This window comes from Vulpes vulpes, chromosome 5 (genome assembly GCF_048418805.1).
Source record: "Vulpes vulpes isolate BD-2025 chromosome 5, VulVul3, whole genome shotgun sequence".
NCBI lineage: Eukaryota > Metazoa > Chordata > Mammalia > Carnivora > Canidae > Vulpes > Vulpes vulpes.
The window spans coordinates 114,334,718-114,360,077 of NC_132784.1; the positions used below are offsets into that span (position 1 = coordinate 114,334,718).

Genomic DNA, 25,360 nt, shown 5'->3' on the forward strand with positions numbered 1-25,360 from the left:
ATAATTAGGCAATATGGATAATGCAATTGTGGGAACTAGAAAATACATTTAAAAAATTATTTTGAAAGTGTTCTTGAGTAAAGGGAATGCAATATGGTTGTAAAGGACTCAAGTGAGATAAATGTTAATTTATACATGCATTATTTTTTAGAAGAGCCCTGATTCCAATATCAGGAGATCAATGGGAGGAGATGAGTAGTTGGTGAGCTAAGGATCTGGACTAGTCATCCTGATTATCATCATTTTTTTTTTCATTTTCTATTCACAACTGTGAGGCATCCAACACTGGACCAAGTACTATGGGAGGTGGGGCATAAAGTGAGATTTCTTTAATTTCAAAAACCTCACAGAAAGTTGCTTTGGAATGATAAGACATATGAAAGGAAAATATTGTAGCACCATGACAGGGTAGAGTTGGAAGCAACGTGGAGAAGGACTATTGGGAATTCAGACATGGGAAAGATTGGTGTTCACCATGGGTGGTCAAGGAAAGAAAGTAGGGACTTGAGTCCCCAAATTGTTGGATGTCTATAGACAGACTTAGGAGGAAGTGTGTTCTCAGGAGGGTACATTTCAAACAGAAGGGTCAGGACTAAACACAGAGACTGGCAAGCAGTGACATTTCTATGATGATGAAAACAGTGTTTAAAGCATGAATCTGGACCAGAACCACAGGGATTTTCCACAAAGAAGAACCAGGGATAGTAGGTAAAACTCAGGAAATTCCTTTCCTTTCCTTTCCTTTCCTTTCCTTTCCTTTCCTTTCCTTTCCTTTCCTTTCCTTTCCTTTCCTTTTCTTTCTTCCTTTCTTTTCTTTCTTTCTTTCTTTCTTTCTTTCTTTCTTTCTTTCTTTCTTTCTTCCTTTCTTTTCTTTCTTTCTTTCTTTCTTTCTTTCTTTCTTTCTTTCTTTCTTTCTTTCTTCTTTCTTTCTTTCTTTCTTTCTTTCTTTCTTTCTTTCTTTCTTCTTTCTTTCTTTCTTCTTTCTTTCTTTTTCTTTTCTTTCCTTTCCTTTTCTTTTCTTTTCTTTTCTATTTTGGTGGTGGCTTTAAAAGATCTTTTATTTTTATGAATTGATGGGGATATCTATTATTTTTACAATATTGTTAATGATCCAATGAAACCCAAGATTATGGGAGTACAAAGAGAATTGATATTTCCTAAAGTTTCTTCCAACACTGATTCAATGTCTGTCAGTGTTGAAAAATGAATTACAATAGTAATTAGAAATAGTAAAAGAAAATGAAGTAAAAAAATGGACAATGTGAGGGGAAAACCATCAGTAATTTCCTTTTGACCCTGAGTGGGGGGAGTGTAGTGGCCAGAATCTCTAAGAATTATGACCTGGGGAACAGAGAGGGTGTGGAGAACTAGTTTCAGGGGGGAAATAATGCTTGACCTGGCCACACTGCTTTTGATGTGCCAGGTAGAGAATCCAGGGAACAAGGGCCAGCAGGACATCAGTGAGCAGAGAAGCAATGTACGGTAGCCCCCTTGTCTGTAGGGAATGCGCTCCATGATGCCCAGTCATTCCTGAAACCATGGATAATACCAAACCCTACATATACTATGTTTTGTCCTATACATACATACTGATGATAAAGTTTACTTTGTAAATTAGAGTTAAATTCTTAATTATAAACTAGTGAAAATTACCAAAAATAACTAATAATAACAAAATAATTATAACAATATGCTGTAATAAAAGTTATGTGAATGTAGTTTTTCTCTCTCTCAAAATATCTCACTGTATTGCACTCAAACCCTTCCTTTAATGATGTGAGATGATAAAATGCCTCCAGGATGAGACGAAGGAGGCGGATGGTGCAGGCACTGTGACACAGCCTGAGGCTACTCCTGACCTTCAGATGATATGTCACAAGGAGGGTCGTCTGCTTCCAGACTCCAGTTGACTGCAGGTGGATAAGAGGGGCTACTCTATAGCTTGAGACGAGGTCTTTGGAGTCCTGTGGGAGCCCTACCCTCTGGGGAAGGAAAGGGTAAGACATTGCCGTCCAATGTTAAACCTTGAGGCCAGGCCCCCGTACATCTGGAAGTTTAGTCAAGGTCCCCGGACCACGCATCTGTGATTGCAGATGGAGCGGCAGCCCCGGGAATTCAGCTTTATATTCATACCCAGAGGGGAAGGGATGTAAAGCATCTTAGAATAAACAGGATATGAGTTGGATAGAAATGTTGAGATAATCTTTTACAGGAGGCATGTCTGCACCTACGATTCGAAGGAGGTAGAAGGCAGAGGTGGACAATTGATAGACACGGATTTGAAGTGAAGAGAGTAAGGCAAGCGGGAAGTAGCTAATATTAAGATGGTTATTAAGGTCTTGCTGAAGCAAGAGCACTCGTGGATCCTGCCCAGAAGTGGCCACCTGGCATCTTAGGAGAGAAACATCCTATCTTCAGACGGAGAAAACTTTTGGTATAAGACCAGGTTCTGGGGTCTGGGTTCAGATGACAGTGAAGCCAGGAGCGAGCAGAGTGCCGGGTGGACCTGGAAGCCATGAGAGGCCTCGGCAGGGGAAGAAGAGAAGCCCCTGGGCAGAGAGGACCCTGGAGGTCTTTGTACTGCTTTGCCTTTATGCATGTTTCCTTGTGCCTGGAATATCTTTTCTTTCTTTCTTTCTTTCTTTCTTTCTTTCTTTCTTTCTTTCTTTCTTCCTTCCTTCCTTCCTTCCTTCCTTCCTTCCTTCCTTTCTTTCTTTCTTTCTTTCTTTCTTCTTTCCTTTCTTTCTTCTTTCTTTCTTTCTTTCTTTCTTTCTTTCTTTCTTTCTTCTTTCTTTCTTTTTTTTTTCCCACCTGGCAAATTCTGACACTTCCTTTAATACGTAAAATAAAAATGATGTCTTCTGTGAGGAGGTCCTGCCCTCCGCTTCCAGGCTCCTCCTGCTTGAGCAAAGAAGCCGTTATCCTACCCAATTTGCTTATTCACTTAGCAAATAGTTATTGACTCGTTATCATGCTCCAGTCACTGTGGAGCTGTGGGCACGCGGGAGACCTGAGTGGCTGAGCGAACAGAGCTCACGGGTCCCGCGTTTCCCCAGACGACAGATCTCTGCAACAACAGGCAAGGCCCCCGCGATGTGTTAGGGCACCCTGTGTCCTGTGGAAAGGCCAACGGGGGTGATAGAGGCCGGGGCTGGCACAGGTGGGGCTGCGGAGGGGCTCTGCATGAAGGCTCCGAAGGAATGGAGAAAGTACCCGAGTGGAAATTTAGTGGGAAACAGCTCGAGGAAGAAGGAGCCGCTGCGACAGAGACTATGACTGTCAAGTCACTGAAGAGGTTTGAGCAGGGACTTGACTTAGCATCAAAAGCCCAGTGTGGCTGCTGGGTTGGGATCAGGCTACAGACAGACAAACAGGGACAGTCTGCTAGGAGGTGATTGCAGTGATGGAGTTGAGGGAGGTCAAGGCTCCAACCCAGTGAAAATAGATCCTGGATTTGAGAGAAAGACAGACACAAGGGCTACGGGGAGGATTTGGGTCCATGAGCCTCAAGACCATGACTGCCCAGGTTGGAGAGGGGGCACTTGGGGGCACCCGCAAGAGTGGGTTTGAGATGGCCAACAGACGCCCCCAGGGAGGCGGGACCAGACAGTTGAATGGATGCATCTGGAGCGGGGAGAATTGATTTAGAAGGTCATCAACACGTATGCTTGTTTTCAGCCATGACATGGGACGGCATTGACAAAGGGTGAGTTTACAAAGCAAAGCAAAATGAAGAATCAGCACTGAGCTCTGTGAATTAGGAGCAGGACAGAGAGAAAGAGCGACAAGGCAGCTGAGGAGGAGTGACCCCTTGGGTAGGAAGGACCTGAAGGCTGGTGCCCTGAGAACCCAGGAGGAGAGCGTGTCAGGAGCCAGAACAGAGACCCCGCTCAGGGTTGGCTGACGGGCCGGGCAAGCCAAGGGCCAGGAACTGGCAGCTTAGCAAATCATGGATGACTGGTGTGAGCGAGGAGGGGCGATTTGATGGGCTGGAAGGTGGTGAAGGCCTGACTGCAATGGTTTAAGAGAAAACGGACCAGGAGGAACCAGAGGCCATGAGTGGAGGCAGCTCTTTGGGAGGGTGTTGTTGCAGGAACAGGAAAGGAAACAGACCAGGGGCCGTGGGAGAAATGAGTCAAGAAAAAGAATGGGGGAGGCGAGAGGGTGCTTGTTTTTTAATTCTTTAATAAGTGAAAATAGGAGCGTGTTTCTTTGACGAGGGAATGTTCCAATACACAGCTGGAGAGCAATCAGTTGCTTCTCTATTTTCTCTATTAGAATATTTGCATCTTCACTTCAGGTCCCCTGTATTACATAACTGTTTAGCTCCTGTGCTAAGAATAATGCCTCCAACACAGAAAACGTTCACTGAAGTTTTGTTACCTTGACCTCACAGTATGACTTAAATATTTACTATCTGTGAAGAAAATAAATCTCAAAAGTGCCCGAGGTCAATGGAGGCAGAGCGGAAGTGAGAGAGGGCCACAGTTTGGAATAGAAATGCAAAGAGATAGACTGGCTCCTCGTTTTCTGTGACTCTCAGATTTACTCAACCCCCCTTCGCCTTGACTGAGGTTCACACCAGTGTCCAAAACGCTGAAACTCTGACCTCCGTGCCCCGGGAGGAGGCTGCTACAGCTAGGTCTCCATCAGGACTTGGGAAGGAGCCCAGTGGGGGGAGGACTGATTCTTGGTATCCAGAAAGTCGAAGAAGGAAATAAATGGAAATTACAAATAAAAATATACAATTGAGGGCAGCCCGGGTGGCTCAGCGGTTCAGCACCGCTTTCAGCCCAGGGCGTGATCCTAGAAACCCACACCTGTGGAGATCCAGTCCCACGTCGGGCTCCCTGCATGGAGCCTGCTTCTCCCTCTGCCTGTGTCTGCCTCTCTCTCTCTCTCTGTGTGTGTGTGTGTCTCTCATGAATAAATAAATAAAATATTTTTTAAAAATAATAAAAATAAAAAAATAAAATAAAAATATACCATTGAAATTATGTAATCTTGGTCCAGGGCACCACCAATACTTTATCACTATAAAGGATCATTTATACCTGAGACAAGGAATATAGATAAATAATAAGATAAACCTTAGCCGAAGAACACTTGGGTTTCTAAAACCTACTTAGTTTCCACGAGGCAAGATAACTGGGTTACAGAAGGGATAGTGGGGGCCAAAAATTGGGCTGTGAGAGCAGAGAACTGGTGACAAGAGCAGACCCTGTGAAGGAGGCTGCCGGCAGGGATCGAAACGCTGGCCTCTTAAAGCCCTTGCCGAGAACACTTTACTCTGGAGGTGGTGGAGGGAGGACAGAGGTGCTCTGAGGGTTCCTGCTCACCTTCTGTGGTCCGACTTTCTTCGTTGTCCTTCCCTGCCTCACATCCAGGGACATGAGTGGTGAGCCATGGACCCCTGGGAACTGGAGCTGGGTGACAGAGTTCATCATCTTGGGCTTTCCTCATGTCCAGGGGGTGCAGGCTTACCTCTTCGTCTTGCTACTTCTCATTTACATCACCACCGTCCTGGGAAACCTGCTGATATTCCTGGTGGTGCGCCTGGACCCCCGGCTCCACACGCCCATGTACCACTTTGTCAGCGTGCTCTCGCTGCTGGAGCTCGGCTACACAGCGGCCACCATCCCCAAGATGCTGTCGAACCTGCTCAGCGAGGAGAAGACCATTTCCTTCTCCGGATGCCTTCTGCAAATCTATTTCTTTCACTCTCTTGGGGCTGCTGAGTGCTACCTCCTCACAGCCATGGCTTATGACAGGTACTTAGCCATCTGCCAGCCTCTCCACTACCCCACCCTCATGACTCCGGCGCTCTGTGCCCGGATTGCTGTTGGCTGTTGGTTGGGAGGCCTGGCTGGGCCGGTGGCTGAAATTTCTCTGGTGTCCCGTCTCCCTTTCTGTGGCCCCAATCACATTCAGCACATTTTTTGTGATTTCCCTCCTGTGCTGAGCTTGGCCTGTACAGACACATCTGTCAATGTCCTAGTGGACTTCGTTATCAACTCCTGCAAGATCCTGGCCACCTTCCTGTTGATCCTCAGCTCCTATGTCCAGATCATCCGCACAGTACTCAGGATTCCTTCAGTTGCGGGCAAGACAAAGGCCTTCTCCACCTGTGCCTCTCACCTGACCGTGGTTCTCATCTTCTACGGGAGCATCCTCTTCATGTATGTGCGGCTGAAGAAGAGCTACTCACTGGACTATGACCGTGCGCTGGCTGTGATCTACTCGGTGCTCACGCCTTTTCTCAACCCCTTCATCTACAGCTTGCGCAACAAGGATATTAAGGAGGCCGTGAGGAGGCAGTTGAGGAGGTCAGGGATACTGCGATGAAGGTGGGGAGGGCAGGCCAAGTGTGAGGCCAACCTAGGGTGGCCCTGGGGGTCGGCAGTCCCCACCGACGAGATATTGGGCGTTGAGTGCTTTTCTGCATGGGACACAGAACTGGGGCAAGTGCTGCTCGGCTCTCAGTGCCAACTCGACCACCATACTCTCTGCTGGAGCCGCATGCAGCAAGCCACCAGACTGGAATAGACATTAGTGCGGTGATTTTCAAATCTCGGATATTTGTATACCACACATAGGATTTTTTTGTCAAATTTGAGCTTTACAATAAATAAATAAATAAATAAATAATAAACACAGTAAATCTGATACGTATTTAGTTGTTTCTGAACAATAATATTTGTGAAATAAATTTTAGAAGAAAATTAAATGGCTTTTCACATGCTGTTTACACTTGAATGGTATTTTATGCCTACTGGTTATTTATGGATCACATGGGAAATACTGGCATAGTAGAGGAAAGCATGTTTTTATGACAACATAAATCCGGGTTTAAATGCAAGGTCATTCAGTTACTTATTAATTGCATGGTCTTTAGAAAGTAACTCAAACCCTTAGAGTCTTAATTTCGCCATTTGCTAAAAATACTTTCTTAAAAGTTGTTTTGTGAATTAGTGATAAGGTCTGTACATCACAGACAAATTGTCTGGCATGTAACTGATAGCTATATATATATATATATATATATATATATATATATATATATATTTACTTTTATTTATTTTATTCTTCCCCAAATCTCTCATCATTGCTCTGGGCCTTAGAACAAGATCCAGGAAAATGTAACTATGCAAAAATACTTCCCAGTTACTCCCCCAGAGGAAAGGAGTAAGGAGCCAGAGGGTGTACTTGAGAGGTGAGCCAGCTGTGGTGCTCGGGTTCCCGAAGTCTGCGTGTTTCAGTCTTGGTGGCCTTGACATCCGTTCTCTGTGATGGTGCAGGAGTTGTACCACTGGCAGGAAACAGGATTGCTCTTTACATTGGACTGCCTCTTTATTATGTTTCAAGCTAGTTACGTCCTTAAACCTATGAAAATATATGCGAAATAATCCTATAACTTAGCATATGAGATATGTGGTGATTTAGTTATTAGCTGGTATTAGGGATTATCATGAACCTGAATATGTACTATGAATAGAGAATCAAACACTGACTATAAGAAAATTTGCAATTTTATAGAACTTTCTACAAAAATCCCCAAGTGTTTCTATTCCAATCACCCTAAAGATACCCATTCACCCATCCATCCAGTCCATCAAGCACATGTTTATTTAGCTCTAACTCTGTATCAGGTGCCATGCAACAACCTACATAAAAGGATGAGCAAAACAGAATCAGTCCAGTTCCTGCCCTTAGGCTAATGGTTGGAAAGATTGAGAAGATAAGATATTAACATCATAATTAATTTAGACTTAATTATAATCACTTAATTAAAACTCTGGTAATTAATAATAAAACACATGCACTCTCTTCTGGAGGAAATGACATTTAAGCTGAAAACTAACAGAGAGATCAAAGTTGGCCATTTTATGAAAGCAATTTCAAAAAAATTGGAAGTTTAGACCCAAGTGAAACAGCTTGCCAACGTTACAGGGCAAGTCAGTCAGGGACTCTGATGAAGAAAACAAAGGCTTCAGCTTCCCAGCTGGGTTCCTCTAGGCTTTATTTATTTATTTATTTATTTATTTAATAAATTTATTTTTTATTGGTGTTCAATTCCTCTAGGCTTTAAAAGGTCCAGGAAAGCACGAGGAAAAGGAAAAAAGAAAAGATGAAAATACCAGTTAAAGCAGTTGATGACTAGGCTATGGGTCTGGAATGGAGTCGGCAGTGGCAGCCAGGGCTTGGGCACCTGAGGACTTGCAGAGGCAGGTGTGAAAGTGGGACTCACCTCCAAGAGAGTGAAGGACAACTCGCAGAATAAGAAAAATGATCTGCAAACCATGTATCTGGTAAGGGACTTCTATCTATCATATACAAAGCACTCTTACAACTCAGTAAGAAAAAGGCAAATAATACAATTGGAAAATGAACAAAGAATCTGGGTAGGTGCTTATTCAAAGAAGATATGCAAGTGGCCAATAAGCACATGGGATGATGCCCAGCATCATCATCCTTGGGGAACTGCAAATCAACCTCACAGTGAGATTCCACGTCACACTCCCTAGGATGGCTGGCATCAGAGGGCCAGGTAACCACATATGCTGCTGCTGGTGGAGGTAAACCAGAACCCTCACACACGACTTGTGGAAATGTAAAGTGATGCAGCCACTTTGGAAAACAGCCTGGCATCTCCTCAAAAGATTTAACACAGGGTTGTCACATGACCCAGCAATTCTATTCCTCGGTATGTATCCGAGAGAAATGAAAATATGTGTCCACGCAAAAATTTGTACGTGAATATTTACGGCAGCCTTTCTCATGGTAGCCAAAACACAGAGGCCATCCAGATGTCTGCTGATGGAGAACTGAGTGAACTACACGTGTACATACCTAAACAATGGAATGTAGTTGTACGTAACAAGAAATGAAGTTTTCATACATACCACAGCATGGATGAACCTTGCAAGTATTGTTCTATGTGAAAGAAGCCAGACCCCCCCCCCCAAAAAAAAAAGGCCACCAACTCTATGATATCATTCACACAAAATATCTGGGATAGAGAAATCTGTAAAACAAAAACTGGATTAGAGGCAGAAGTATGTGTGTGGGGCAACTGGGTACGGGGTGGTGAGAGGTAAAGGATACAGAGTTTCTGATGAATCAGTAAATTCTATCCCTGAAACTAATAATTCACTATATGTTAACTAAGTTGAATTTAAATAAAACCTAAAAACAAAATACATGAACCTAAAAAAAGGATGCAGAGTTTCTTTATGAGGTGTTTAAACGTTCAGAACTGATTGTTAATGATGGTTGCACATGTCCATAAATATATTAAAAGCCATTCAATTGTACACTCTAAATGGATGAATTGTTGTGGTTTGTAAATTGTATCTCGGTAAAGATGTTTTTAAAAGCAGGGCTGAAGTAAGGCTAACTTGATGACTATTTGCTTTAAAACTGAATGCACTGCACTGTCTGGAGTTTTATGGGAAGCTCTGGGCTTAACAGGTGCATGACCACAGTCTCACCAGAACATGGCTAAGTTGGCCAGATAGACTTTGTTCTAGATGTCTCCAAGGGGAAGAAGCCTTTATTTATTCGTTTATTATTTTTTAATTTATTTTTTTAATTTATTTTTTATATTTTTTAATTTAAATTCAATTTGCCAACATATAGTATAACACCCTGTGCTCATCCCATCAAGTAGAGCAGAAGCCTTTAAACATGAGTTTTAGATTTAGGGAGACAGATAGATATGAAATGGGGAAGGGGAAAGACGAGGAGGGTGAGAGACTGTGAGAGAACTATTCTAAATTAAAAGACATCTACAGGGGATCCCTGGGTGGCTCAGCAGTTTAGCACCTGCCTTTGGCCCAAGATGTGGTCCTGGGGTCCCAGGATCGAGTCCCACACCAAGATCCCAGCACGGAGCCTACTTCTCCCTCTGCCTGTGTCTCTGCCTCTCTCTCTCTCTCTCTCTCTCTCTGTCTTTCATGAATAAATAAATACAATCTTTAAAAAATAAAATAAAAGACATCTAGAAGACACAACAATCAACTAACATGGATTTTGATTCAAATAAACCAAATGGGAAAGGACGTTTATGGGGTGGGTGAACACTTGACTATGGACCAGGTATCTGGTGCTTTTGAAAAATTGTTGAATCTTTAGAGCGTGACAGCCCATTGTGGTTAGTGAAGAAATGTGTTTAGGGGGAAATGTCAAGATCTTTGGGATTTATTTAAAAATATTTTTGGGGCACCTGGGTGGCTCAGTTGGTTAAGCATCTGCCTTTGGCTCAGGTCTTGATCTCAGGGTCCTGGGATGCAGCCCCTCATTGGGCTCTCTGCTCAGTGGGGAGCCTGCTTCTCGCTGTCTGTCTGCTTCTCCCCCTGCTTGTGCTCCCTCTCTCTCTCTCTGTCAAATAAATAAAATCTTTAAGAAATATATTTTTAAAAAGATGAAGTAAAAATAAAACTATTTTATTTTTGTATAAAATATTTTGTATTATTAAAATTTGAGTTCTATGGGCTTAGTATTTTCTATACTTTCATTGATGTTTACAAATATTGCATAATAAAACATTTTTTAAGAAAACAAGGAAAAAAAGGCATGCTTGGGTGGTTCAGTGCATTAAACATTTGATGTCAGGGTTGTGGGATCAAGCCCCATGATGGTCTCTGCACTTAGCACAGAGTCTGGTTGAGATTATCTTCCTCTTCCCTTTCCCTCCCCCCCCCCCATGTACTGTCTTTCTCTTCCTAAAATAATAAATAAATAAATATTTAAAATAAAAAAATAAATAAAAAATAAGGGGAAAGGATAATCATTAAAGGAGAGTCATTATCTGTATATTCAAACTAGCAGAGAAAAATATTTGTAGGAAAAAATTACTAAATTCTATCAATCTAACTAGAAAAGGAAGGAAAAAATTCAAGAGAAATGAATGAAGAAAGCAGGAGATACAAATATTTTGGTAGAAACACTTCCAAACCTATTTAGACCACAAAATACGTAAATGGTTAAGTGCACATATCATATTGGATCTTTTAATCCAGTATTTGCTGCTTATAAGGGAATTGATCTAAACATACAGACACACAGATAACACCTGGAAGGAAGGAGAGAGGAAATGTTTGATGTGGTAATATTAATAAGAAATAAAATAGAATTTACTATGAAGGAGTATTAGCAGTAACACAGAGAGGAACTCTTAAGATATTATAAAGAAAACATTCATTCTGATCGGAGTTACATCTAACAAATAGCTTTGAAGCATGTAAAATGACAAAAATATGGGAAGAAACTAATGCTTTCGGATTTTGATTTCTCTGAAAGAAATCAAAATAATTATACTAAAAAATAGTAAGTGCGGATATGGAAAAAGCAAACCAAAGCTTAAGTATATAACATATTATGTATAATTAAGCTTTAGTTGTCTACAACATATAAGTTAGATACATAAATAGAGAAGTTATATATACATTATATGTAAAGTTATAAAGTTCCAGGTGTATATGGGTATATAAATAAATAGATCCTACATATCAAATATATAGAGGAAATCATACATATGCAGCATTTATAGAGTTGAGATAACTTGTAAAGAAATCCTGTTTTGGAATATAGATATCTTAGTGACTACTTTCTCTGAACATAATGATTTTAGGTGGACAAAGATTATTTAAAGTAGAGAAATGCATCAAAATAACTATTACTTCCATGATTACTGTACTTTACAATAATTCCTGCATGGGGCCTGCTTCTCCCTCTGCCTGTGTCTCTGCCTCTCTTACAAAACATGGGAGTTGATTAGTCCAAAGATATAAGACACATGGAAGGTGATCTAGTGTAGCAAAACAAACAATAAAACGTTTATTTTTTATAGGAAAAATATGCATGCAATTGTGGGATATCACTGATTAAAATGACACAAACCAGGGGTTTGTGTGACCCATACACGTGCCTTAGCCAGGCTTGGTGCTTCGTTCCTCGTGGTTTCTATCCCTGTTTGAGGAAAGGAAATTTAAACTGGGGTGAGAATCTTCTATCCTGGTCTCAGAGGAGTAGTGTTTCATCCCACGTTCTGAGAATATCCAACTCTTTTGCTAAGGGATTTAGCAAAAATCAGTCTGATCATTTTCTACTTTCAAAATAAAAAAAAAAACTATGTCTCATGAAAGATAGTTACTTTCCAACATGGGGAAACACCATACATCCTAAACAGAACTCTGTTACCTACACGTGCAAAGCATTCTTCTGTTTCGTGCCAAAAGTCATAAAATGATAACTTTTGGTCCTGTGAAACCTAGGGGGTTCAGCATTTGCTCCTGGGATTCCAGAAAGCAAAAAGTAAAGATTGAATGGTGTCCCCTGGAGTGGTATGACATGAGGGCCCTGGAAGTAATTTTCAGCTCAGAACAGTAATAAAAATAACAAAAAAGTTAAAAAATAATTAATATCTGATAAATATTATAGGCAGTGTGCTCAACATTTTATACACAATTACAGCATTAAATCTTCAAAATCCTCAAAGATCCCAAGTGACACACAGGCCCATTGAGTTTCAGGACACTTGTGTTAGTTCTCCAAATCATATTTTTGGAAAGTATGAAATCCAGATTCATGTTTAGACAGTATGACCTAGAGTCCTCAGCCTTAGTGACCATCCTAAGTTCACTCCAGTAAGGAGGAGCTACTGATAACCACCTGACTTTGTAGGAGACCATCTGGGTAAAGAGTCCAAGCAGAGCCTAGGTTACCTTTTTTTTTTTTTTTTTTTTTTTTTTTCAGAAATGCTGAGGAGAAGTTCCCACATCAGGTGTAGAGATGATAACTGATGTCTCCCAAGGGAACTTCAGGTTTAGAACAAATGGTGAAAAGAGATATTTTCTAAAAGCGATGAGCTTACGCAAAAAGAAAAGGTACTATTATGCATAGGAGAGGCTCTTCCTATGAGCCTGGGGCCGGGGCTGGGGAACGAGCTGGATCTGGGGCTAGGACAAGATCAAGGAAACAAAGCAGCTGCCAGATGGACTTATTAGCTTAGCCTGGTTCCCTGGGATCCTGCCTCCACACAGCCCACAGAGCCTCCCTCCTGTGCTTCTGCTTTTGCTGCCTTGGGCAGATATGGAGCCTGTCTGTCATTGTCACCAAGACTCTTCTTTCTGCTGCCTTTGCTCTTAAAGGCCTCAACCCACCTGTAAGATTAGTTGGTCCACAAGTCAAGAAAAAAGTTGAGCTGGTTGACAGCCCGTCAACGGAACCCTGTGCTGAAGGCTGTGGTGTTAAAGACGAGGGACCCTTCTTCCTGCTGTCTGTGTGCCCTTAATCCAATAGGAGGCATGGGGGCAAGCAGGAAAGCAGAGAGAAGCAGAGGATAGAAAGCAAGTCTCACTCAAACAGGGCCCACGTTGGTCCTGACACCGGTGGTGGCGATATTAGTGTGAGGAATCTTTCTTGATGATTCTGATACTTTGGAGCAATGTTGGGAAGTAGGGGACGACAGCGGCAAAAATAATCCCATAGGTTAAGGATGTCCTCGTGAAGAGAATCAATGCACAGAGTTGATAGAGCAAAGAACACAAAAGGGTGTGTATTCAAAGAGGTGTGGAACACAAGTAGCACATTTGGGAAGGTTTAAAGGAAGTAAAATAAGAGAACAATGAGTGTACAAGGACCATTGCTTCTCAAGCCAAGAAAACCAGAGAATTCGACGGACAATGACGTTCTTATCAAGAGCAGCTACTGAATCTCGAGACTCTGAGGTCTCCAAAGGCCAAGCCACCCGTGTGACAGTCGCTAATGGATCCTCTGCACCTAGCACAGGACTAACATAGAATTGCTACTTAAAAGTTTTTTTAATAAATCAATCTTGAAATCTGGAGGAGCAAACCCTTATCAGCACTTCCTGGATAATACTTAGTGACCACATTTCCTCTTCCTGGGTTTAGTAATTGGTTTTGGGATGAAGGCTGCGTGAAGCCAGCCCGGATTACAGTGAATAGGCCCTGGCTCTGGGGGCAGCTGCAGTTGTGTTTCTGCCCTGGATTCCTAATCATTAACTCCATGCGCTCGGACTCGTTATTGAAATTCTATGATTCGCATTTCTCATTGGGAGAAACCAGGGTTAATATTGCTTCCACAGGATTGTCATGAGTACACAAGAGACAGTGCGTGTAAGATACTTACCACAAGCTCAGGTGTTATTAAAAAATGTCAGCCCTTATAAATATGCAAGGGCCCCAGGGCTGGAGATGATCTTAGTGACCAACTCTGACCCATCCTCAGAAAGTTAGGGTCAGCTTTTCAGAAATGCAAATGCAGGGGCAGCCCGGGGGGCCCAGTGGTTGAGCTCCGTCTTCGGCCCAGGGCCTGATCCTGGAGACCCGGGATCAAGTCCCACGTCGGGCTCCCTGCATGGAGCCTGCTTCTCCCTCTGCCTGTGTCTCTGCCTCTCTCTCTCTCTCTCTCTGTCTCTCATGAATAAATAAATAAAATCTTAAAAAAAAACAAAAGAAATGCAAATGCATGCATGGGCTTCACTTTCAGATTTTCTAAATCATAAGTTCTGATGACCAACTGGTTTTGGGGAATCGCTGATCTGATCCAGCCAGAAGTATTACAGATACAGAAACAGCACAACTTAGTGGCAAAACAAGGTATAAAATCTGGTTTGGACGGTGTTTCTGTGATGCCACAGTCACCCCAGTGAAGACTGGAAGCCCGTGGAGGACAGAGTCAGTGACTCCTACAATCAGTGACTGGTGGGTTTCATGAAATTTTGGGGAAAGACATTGATTGGTATAACGTCATTTCTTTTTCTCTTTTTTAAGACTTTTTTTTATTTATTTGAGAGTATGAGCATGTGCAGGAGTGGGGTGGGGGGTCGAGGGAAAGAGTCTCAAGCAGACGCCCTGCTGAGCACAGAGCCTGACCCTGGCCCTTAATCTCAGGACCTGAGCTGAAACCAAGAGTTGGACGCTTAACCAACTGAGCCAGCCAGGCGCCCCGGTATAATTTCATTTCTTGAACACCAAATAGATCAAACAAAACTATGTGTTTACTGAGGACAGAGAATAAAGTAGAGCCCTGAGGTTGAAACCACCTCTCTCTCTGAACAAGGGGATTCAGGGATGGAAAGAGGACTTGGGGCAAGTTGACAGTAGCAATGATCAGAACTACAATGTCTTTCTCATCCCTTTCGTCCCGCTGTCCGGCCTCACCAGCATGTGCGGCCGCAGAAGAGAAGGGCAGGAGCCTGGCTGGCCAGGCAAGGAGGAAGCCAGCCTGTGCCCAATAGCAGTAGAAGCCACGTGTACTGCTATGGTGACATAACACAGCAGGGGCACTGACGCAAACAGGCCATGACATTGCCGCCCACAACCTGGACGAGGCGGTTTTTTTGTTCTTATTTGCAACAATAGAGCGAGTCGTGTTATTTTTCTGCAGTAGAAAAAGATCATGTCAGGAAATGGTGAAATGTTGAACTTCCAGGAGGTTTTTCAGAGTCCAGCCTCCAGGTCTACCCTCTGACCCCACCAGCCCTCCTCCGACGGCAGAAAAACCTTCTAATAGCATCTTTCATGTCCTTGTTTCTCAGGCTGTAGATAATGGGGTTGAGGAAGGGAGCAAGGATTACAAAGCTGACAGCAATTGCTGTGTCCCAAAACACTGAGTAGGTGGCTGAGAACCGCAGATACATGACAGCCACACTGCCGAAGAAGAGCAGGAACACAGCAAGGTGAGCGGCACAGGTGGAGAAGGCCTTGCGGCGGCCCTCGGCCGAGGGCATCCCCAGAATCACCACGATGATCCGGACGTAGGATAAGGCGATGGCCAGGAAGGAGGCCACGATCTCCACTGCGTGGATAGCATCCACGATGACCACCAGCGATGTGTCTGTGCAGGCCAAGCTCAACACAGGTGTGAAGTCACAGAAGATCTGCTGGATCTGGTTGGGGCCACAGAAAGGCAGGGTGGCAATCCACGCGATCTCAGGGAGCACAAGGAGGAAGCCACAGAGGCAGGACCCAGCTGTTAACTGGGTGCACAGCTTGGGAGTCATGATGGTCGGGTAACGGAGAGGACTGCAGATGGCGATGTACCTGTCAATGGCCATTGCTGTCAGCACACAGCCTTCCGTGATGCCCAGGGAGTGGAAGAAGTACATCTGCAGGAGGCAGCCGGCCAGAGAGATGGTCTTCTGCTCACTGACCAGGCTGGAGAGCATCTTGGGGATGGTGGTGGTGGTGTACCCGACCTCCAGGAAGGAGAGGACACTGATGAAGAAGTACATGGGAGTGTGCAGAGCCACGTCCAGCTGGACCACAATGACTATCACCAGGTTCCCAGTGATGATGAATCCATAGGCGAGAAGGAGGGGGATGAAAAACAGGAGGCCACCTTGATGCAGAGGTGGGAACACAGAGAACAAGAACTCAGTCACCATAGTCTGATTCCCCAGGGTCTCCAGCCGTGTCATCTGCAAGGGGAAGAAAGGAGACAAACTCCTGGAACGGGGGTGGTGCCCAGCCACTGAAAACCGCCCCACTCCTTTTCGCGGTCAGCTCCGTAAGCTGACTCTGGGGGGCCTAGATAGGCCAGTTGGAAATATCTCTCAGCTGTAGCTCCTGCGGCCAGAAACATCTGGAATATTTGCTTTGAGGCCCCTCAATGCATCTTTTGTAAACATCTTCGGTGGATGCCAAGAAAACACAAACCACACAACAAATTAATTATCTGGACATATTTTCTGGAGGTTCATTAATTTCTTGGTTCTTCCCCCCTTACCCTCTGTCCCTCTGTGTTTAGCTTTAAAATGTGTACTTTTCTTCCTTCTTCTTTTTTTTTTTTTTTAAAGACTTTATTTATTTGAGAGAGCGTGCATGCACGCAGGGAGGGCATGAGCGACGAACAGGGGAGGGGCAGAGGGAGAGGGAGAAGCAAGCTCCCTGCTGAGCTGGATGCTGGACTCCGACTGGTGGCTCCATCCCAGGACCCTGAGGTCATGATCTGAGCAGAAGGCAGACGCCCAACTGCTTGAGCCACCCAGGCCCCCCCAAAATGTGCACGTCTCTTTTCAACTATTCCCCCCTCCTGTTCTTCAGAGTGGTTTAAAAAAAATACAGAGACGCTGTCAGGAGCCCTGGTCTCAATAATTCCTCCCATGGCTTTCCCACCTTTTCTGGCCCTCATCCACGATCTGAGCTGGCTGAATAGTCATCTTCGTCTCTGCCCCATTTCTGTTCGTTTCATGGTGACATCTGTTTCTTGTTAGATGCTAAGTGCCCGGATGTTAGGAAATACTCCTCACATTCCTTTGCTTCTCCTCCCTCTCCTCTCTCTCAGTAGTTGACATGATAGTTGCTCAGGCCAAGAGTCTCTCTAGAACCACTGTGCCTGTTGGTCACTGGATGTTGGACAAGCATATAACTCCACCTCGCACATCCCCCCCTCCTGGGCCACACCTAAGGGCCGTGGAATTAAAAAAAAAATCACTTCTAACATAACTAAGACTGTCTTGGGAAGGAGACATCACACAATGCAGCTGCAGTAGAAATCAGACCCACATCTACTTGTCATATACTAGACTTTTTGCAAGGTGAATTAAGGTTCGTGATAGTCATGTACAGTACCTCTCACCCTTGACTATTTTAACAACTTTTTCATGATTTTCTTACCTCCAACAAGCCATTCTGCAGATGAATGTGCCTAAGTATGGCTTTTACTGTCCCTGTTCTTTTCAAAATGATTCAAGGATAAGCCTCACCGATCTTAGCTTGATATTTATTGTCTTCTCTGATCTGATTCCAATCAAATTTTAGAGCCAAATATTTTTCTACATACTCATTAGCTCAGCCAAACGGGACGCATTTCCTGTGTTTCTATTTTTGCTTATGTCGTTCCTTCCCTCCATTCTCTCACTCTCTTCCTATTGGAATCCTCGTTGCCAGCGTCCAACAAACACTCCTATCATCTTGCAGCTCTCATGGATCTGCGCCGCTGGAAGTGAACACTCTCTCCTCCGACCCCCATGAGTGCTTGGTATTCTCCTCTTTCGTGACTTCTAAGCTTCTCACACTTCAAATATTTGTGTATCAGCAGTATCTCCCCACTCCTGCCCCCCAACCACGGCCTGAAAGCTCCACAGGAGGAACCATAAAGGATGAATGAGGTAGTGTTAGTGAAGAGTTCCCATGTGATGGTCATGATAGCAGGCACATTACATATTTTATCCCATTTATTTTTACCTATGACTGACAGATTATTATTATTGTTTTATAAATAGAAAAACTGAGAACCAAAGATGAGGAACAACTTGTTCAAATCCACATTTCTGCGATCCAAAACAATAACTGGAAGCCTGGTCTGTAGACCTTAAAATTCTATTATTATTATTATTATTATTATTATTATTATTATTATTTTAAATTCCACTATTAGTTTTTGCACCACAGTGGGAAATTTAGATCAGGAGCCACCAGTCACCCTGTCTACTTCCTACTCTGAGTACCCCTATATTCTCAGGACTACCCCAAATCTGAAATGAGAGAGTGGAGGTGTGTTTTGTTCTTTTCAGGTCACAAGCAGATTAAAATAAATGCATCGCAGGTTAGGAAAATGAATTCCTATAAAGTGCCTCTTGTCTTGAGGAAGGCTTTGGGACGGAGGAAGCATCAGTGCTTGGCAGAAGGGCAGAGCCTGCATGGAGACAGGCGTGAGATCAGAGTGCCCTCGGGCTGAAGCAAGCACTTCTCCGTCCTTTCTCAGCCGAAAGCACAGAGAATGGCCATGCTGAGTGGTCCTTATGGAGAATGTTGCTGGACAAAACAGGAGGCTATGAGATTATAAGAAAAGACAAGCAAGTTCAGCACAAATTGTCTCATAAAAGGCAAGAGAGTGTCTATTTTGCTGCCCTGGGTGAGACCCTTTTCACTGGGAAGACTGCACCATTGTTCATCATTCACACATTTGTTCAGTTGACTCTCACATGTTCGTTGACCCTCTGCTAGGTGCCAACCACTGCCATAGGCTCGAGGGCTACGTGAAGGTAGAAAAAACATTACTCTTACTCCTGAGATATGTACAGAACACTTGAAAGATTCCTGGAATGACAAATAATCAGCTGTGCCCAAGAAGTTCAGCCTATAAATATCCCTTGTATAGTAAAAAAAAAAAAAAAAAAAAAAATTGAATTTGATTTTAGTCCTGGAAAAAAAAATAGTGAATTTCTCTGTGACTCCCCAGGAATCCATAATTCTTTAGGCTTCAACAAAATTTTAGTGTTGGGAAGACCTTACATATTATCAGTATTTTTACCTGGTAGCTACACTATGCTCATTTTAATGGCTCTTCTTGATTTCATATCTTATTATTTTAACCTTTTCACTCATGCAATCAAGTTCTAAAATATGAAGTTTTACCCCATGCATTGAGGAAACTTTACTCAGAAAACGAAGGCAAATCTGGGTCCAAATACAAGGAAAGTAGAGGAGGAGTAGAGGCAGGTGCACAGTTCGACTGGATAAATTTCAACAATCTTCCACACTTACCTTGTCTGAGGCCACCACGACATTCCTTGGTCTCCGCAGCTACCTCCCCTCTGCCAGTTTGTAGGCAAGGATATTGATGTCTTAGGAGGCTCTTGGGGGAATTTGTAGAGTGGAAAACAATCCTTTCCGGGGACTTTCTCTTTAGATGATGCAGGATCTCAAGAAAAGTGGTGCGTTCTGCTCTCCTCTCTGAGGGTTAAATTAAGGGAAAAGTGTCACACAGTAATTAGACATTCCCCAGGGTCAAGTCTCAAAAGCTTCCCTAAGGCCAAATACCCCGTTCTCACAGGGGAGTGTAAACTGGACATTGGGGACAAAGTAGCTGTGGGTGTCATACCAGACCTGTTGGGACCACACTGCTCTGGAAACACTCAGTAAAAGTAAACACTACTTTGCTCATTTTTCACTTTCCATTCCTTCTGCTGCTCTAAAAATAATAATGATGATAACTCATTTGGAATGTCAACAAAAACAAGGAACTTTAAAGGATGTGTTATACATAAATGTAGTACTTTATAAAGTTATTAGAAGACATGGAACATCTAAATAAATTGGTTGATACGATGTATGAATGAATAGAATGTCTGAGTTGTGGAAACATGCCAATTCTACACAAACCAATCTGTGCCTTCAATGTAACTTCAATCAAAATTCCAGGGATCCCTGGGTGGCGCAGCGGTTTAGCGCCTGCCTTTGGCCCAGGGCGCGATCCTGGAGACCCGGGATCGAATCCCACGTCGGGCTCCCGGGGCATGGAGCCTGCTTCTCCCTCTGCCTGTCTCTCTCTCTCTCTCTCTCTCTCTGTGAGTATCATAAAAAAAAAAAAAAAAAAAAAAACAAAATTCCATTTGGGTAGGGGGGAGTGGAGTGTGTCAAGGTGAGGGACAAGACTAAGATATTTTGAAGGAGAAGTTTAAAATGGGAAGGTTTGTCCTATTGTATATCAAACGTTATAATAGAGCAGCTTAACAAGCTAACGGAAGCCAGGAGACAGATGGACGCAGTATGGAGCTTTGACATATGGTGAGACAGAGACAGCAGAATGCTGGGGGAGCATGAGGAAAGTTGGTTCAAGGGGTCAGTGGAGAAAGGGCTGATTGTTAATAAATGGTCCCAGAACCGTTATTTAAGCATATGAGACACATAAAATAGTATTTGTCCTGGCCTCATTACATTCCCACAGTCTACAGCTAGAACAAAATTTTAATGAGAAGTCAACTTTAATACTTTAATTTTTAAAAGATTTTATTTTTAAGTAATCTCTACACCTAACATGAAGCTCAAACTCAACCCTGAGACCAAGACTCATATGCTCTACCGACTGAGCCAGCCAGGCACTCCCTTTTATCCCCCCAAAGATTAAATATTTTTAAAATTGTAATACTTTAAAATAAAATTTGGAAGAATATTTAATCACTTCAAGTGGGGAAAAATCATAAACAATTCAATAGAAATATGAGCTATAAAGGAAAAAAGATCATTAAATTCAGGTATATTAATATTTCCAATTACCCAATGGTACTATAAAGAAAGTAAAAAAGACAAACTACACATTAGGAGTCTGTATTTATAAATTATGTAACTGAAAGCAAATATTACTCAGAATATATAAAGAGCTCTTACAAATTAAAAATAAAATGATTTTTATTATAGGTGAATATATATATTATATATAAACACGTATGATACATACACACACGTACATATCTGGACTCAGCCTCACTGATAAGCAAAGAAATGCAAATCTAAACAACAGGGAACTTTTTATACACACAGCCAAACAGGAACCAATGTGACAACTCAAAATGCTAGAAATGATATGCAATATAGAAATTCATGCTTTGTTGATAGAATACAGACCTTGAAAAACAGTGGACTTCCAAGGGCCTGTACCACTCTCCTGATCTACATGGTGTTGGGTTTGGCAAGAGCAGAGCTTTCATAGTGAGTGGGGAATACAATCAGAAGGACTCCTTCCCTCCCTCCCTCCCCTCCCTCCTTCCTTCCTTCCTTCCTTCCTTCCTTCCTTCCTTCCTTCCTTCCTTCCTTTCTTCCTTCCTTCCTTCCTTCTTCTCCTTTTTAAACTAAATCTTGAGCCTAAAATTTACCCCCATGTGAGTAAAGCCAGAGAAAAAAGAAATATACAACACAAGTTGATTTTTATCCTTTTGCAAAAAGACATGAAGTGTTAAATATCTAATCATCTGGTAGACATGGATGTAGAAAGGAAACAGAATTTGAAAATGGATTTGAGTTTAAAAAAAAAACAAACAAAAAACCTTGATAAGAAATGGATATATAGAGTGGAGCAGAGAGGACTCTATTATTCAATAACTAGTTTTTTAAAAGGTGATGTTATATTTTATTTTATTTTATTTTATTTTATTTATTTTATTTTATTTTATTTTATTTTTTTATTTTATCTTATCTTATTTTATTTTACTTTCACACAATGGAGTTTTAATTAAACACTTGTACATGCTGTTTGCAATATAAATCACCTTGTTAAGGTGTCCCCCATTAATTATAACAAAATTATTCATTCATTCATTTGTTCAGCAAAAAGGTGGTATTTTAAAACTGACCCCTGATAAGCATTTGAAGCATGATACATGGTTAAATAAATATAAATAATTGGTGAAAGAGTGAATTAACTAATTTTAAGAGTCAGATAGTGACCCAGTGATTGGCTGGTCTGTCGTCACTCTCCTGCTCACCTCCTGCACTCTGGTTCCCTAAAAGCACCCTACCAGCTAAGACACATTGCTTGCACCCCCAGCTCTGGGCTCATGTCATCTCGGACAGAGATGTCACTTCTCCAGTTGTCCTACCTGTCTACAAAACCACAATGAGATCCCACCTCACACCAGTGAGAATGGGGAAAATTAACAAGGCAGGAAACAACACATGTTGGAGAGGATGTGGAGAAAGGGGAACCCTCTTACTCTGTTGGTGGGAATGTGAACTGGTGCAGCCACTCTGGAGAACTGTGTGGAGGTTCCTCAAAGAGTTAAAAATAGATCTGCCCTATGACCCAGCAATTCCACTGCTGGGGATTTACCCCAAAGATACAGATGCAGTGAAACGCCGGGACACCTGCACCCCAATGTTTATAGCAGCAATGTCCACAATAGCCAAACTATGGAAGGAGACTCAGTGTCCATCGGCAGATGAAAAGATAAAGAAGCTGTGGTCTATGTACACAATGGAATATTCCTCAGCCATTAGAAACGACAAATACCCACCATTTGCTTCGATGTGGATGGACCTGGAGGGTATGATGCTGAGTGAAATAAGTCAATCAGAGAAGGACAAACATTATATGGTTTCATTCATTTGGGGAATATAAAAAATAGTGGAAGGGAATAAAGGGGAAAGGAGAAAAAAATGAGTGGGAAATATCAGAAAGGGAGACAGAACATGAGAGACTCCTAACTCTGGGAAATGAACTAGTGGTGTTGGAAGGGGAGGTGGGCAGGGGGTGGGGTGACTGGGTGACGGGCACTGAGGGGGGCACTTGACGGGATGAGCACTGGGTGTTATTCTGTATGTTGGCAAATTGAACACCAATAAAAAATAAATTTATATTTATATTTATGAGGAATATCCCAGTGTATACATAGACCACAGTTTCTTTATCCATCATCTTTCAATGGACACCGAGGCTCCTTCCACAGTTTGGCTATTGTGGACATTGCTGCTAGAAACATTGGGGTGCAGCAGTTTTAAAAGAAAATCACTTTTGTCTTACATTAATGTGATACAAACTAATCACTCATGGGGCATGAACATTTTGTGTTGAGGAGCACTCACATCTTCAGCTCCACGAGAGACTGCCATAGTGTATTCCCAACTCATTATAGGGGGAGCTTCTTGAACCGCAGGTCTTTCTAAGGGCTAGCTTATATGTGCTCATCAATACATCTTTCCTGTTGAGGAAAGGCTGTCCTCAAACCCCTTCCATTCCAACCCCTCGGGGACACCTGCCGTTGGGACGCCCGAAGCATGCGACACATCATGGATGGGAGCCTCTCCTTCCTGCCCCTACTGCTAGTGGTTCTGTGACCTCTTGGGTCCCCGTGAGAAGTTCTGCTGAGCCATGCTGGGCAGCTGCTGGCGGACTCCTCAGCGATGCACTTCAGAGCTGCTGTGTGCCACTGAACCGCTGCTTCATAGCAAAGAGGAGAAACCCTTCTGCCTTGAACCACATTTTGTTAGCTTGGCCCTTCTTGTTCCTCATCCTTCCTCTGTCTCAGCAGATACTTTTATATGTAAACAATTCTCTCACCCCTTTAACAAAAAAGAAAACCAAGCGTCTCTTTCCATTTGATGTCTAGCCTGACTCACAGACCCAGCTTCCCAAAGGTGTGCCAACATCACGAAAGGGGAGCATGGCGACAAGTGTTCCCCTAATTAACCAAATGGGACGTGGAGTTGCTGTCCCTGTGACAGGGGAGAGCCTTTCTGAAGAAAGCCTTTCTCCCCCTGGAGGCTTCCTGAGACACCTAGAGTTGTGGCTGCAGTTATAACAGTCCTGTTTGTTGGGCCACAGAACAATGGAGACCAAGACATTTGGCAAACGGAAGTGTCTCCCTAAGTTCTGAAAGAGGTGGCTATGGGATGAGGGGTGGACTCTGTGCTTTGGTGGGTGCACGGGGGGCGTTTTGCTATATATTAAGGAAGACTGTCACACGACCAGATTTTTTTTTTTTCTGTTGGTTTTCAGTGAAGACCTGTGGAAACTTCATTGAGGTTTTGCAGACACATGAGGTAGGGGGGAAAAGATTCTTAGCTCAGGGATGAACGGGTTGGTGAATTTGGGTCTCAGGACTACTGGACAGCCATAACAAGCATCTATTTAATTTTGTCTGTGCCACTAGCTCTATGACTCTTTTGACCTCTGATTTCTGGGTTAAATTCTGATGTAGGATGCTTGCATTTTATTTAGTCAAGTCAGAAAATCCTCTTAATGCTGTGGCAACTGGTTGAGCTAAGTAGTTGAGATTCTGAGCTACCCATCCTTCCAGAAAACACAGGAGTCCAGTTAGATATGGTTTGAGGCCCAAGTATCTACTTCGAATTGCCTTTATATATATATTATATATATATAATATATAATATATAAACCCTACACATGTGCACTATATATATATATATATATATATATGAATATTCTTTCCTTCCTAAAGACTCAAGTTTCTGATGACCTGCCAATTTTTCCCTCCTCTGAGTTTCAATTTCCTAATTTGAAAATGTACTGGCCACTGAGCACAGTGCTGATTTCCCTATTTATCTCCTGGCTACCCCTGAAAGAAGAATTGAGAATATTATAACAGCGTTAACGTCTGTCATATGAGGAATTCAAATAGGGGATAATAGAACCAAGAGATACTGGGATGTCAAAATGAGTTAAAAATCTCATATACATCCATATTATTTATCATGCTAAGAAGTTCAGGCTTTATTTGGAAGCCTGTGTGATCCACCTCCAGGTCTATTTTCAGACACGGTATTGACAGCTTTGCATTTAAGAAAAATTATTCCAGGAGCTGGGTGGAGGGAAAATTGAGACAAATCAAGGTTGAAAACATGAATCTAGGTAGGAGTAATTAAGGCAAGAAACCATCAAAGCACACATTATTTTTTCTTGTGAATCTCTCTTTTTTTTTAGGTAGAAGTTTTCTTACAGAAAAACAAAGGGAAATTTTATCTCCCATATTTCTCCTGTTTCAACACAGATTTCATAATCTGCTGCATCTATAAAAAGCAAGAACAAAAAATTTTTAAGAAACTATTTGGTTGTCATATACCAAGCTGACTTTTTGTCTGTTTAAATCCTCTGG

At 42.6% G+C, this 25,360-nt stretch overlaps 2 protein-coding genes across 2 annotated transcripts; one reads left to right on the plus strand and one right to left on the minus strand.

Annotated features, from left to right (window-relative positions):
• Window positions 1-5,391: 5,391 nt before the first annotated feature.
• Window positions 5,392-6,345, plus strand: LOC112910109 (olfactory receptor 6N1). Its single transcript, XM_025986365.2, has one exon. It carries the CDS (start codon window positions 5,392-5,394, stop codon window positions 6,343-6,345), a length of 954 nt encoding a protein of 317 aa, XP_025842150.1.
• A 9,142-nt stretch (window positions 6,346-15,487) lies between these two features.
• Window positions 15,488-16,447, minus strand: OR6K6 (olfactory receptor family 6 subfamily K member 6). Its single transcript, XM_025986366.2, has one exon. It carries the CDS (start codon window positions 16,445-16,447, stop codon window positions 15,488-15,490), a length of 960 nt encoding a protein of 319 aa, XP_025842151.2.
• Between the last annotated feature and the right edge of the window lie 8,913 nt (window positions 16,448-25,360).

Coding starts and splice junctions, on each gene's coding strand:
- OR6K6 (XM_025986366.2), bottom strand. CDS start 16,447: ATGACACGGCTGGAGACCCTGGGGAATCAGACTATGGTGACTGAGTTC.
- LOC112910109 (XM_025986365.2), top strand. CDS start 5,392: ATGAGTGGTGAGCCATGGACCCCTGGGAACTGGAGCTGGGTGACAGAG.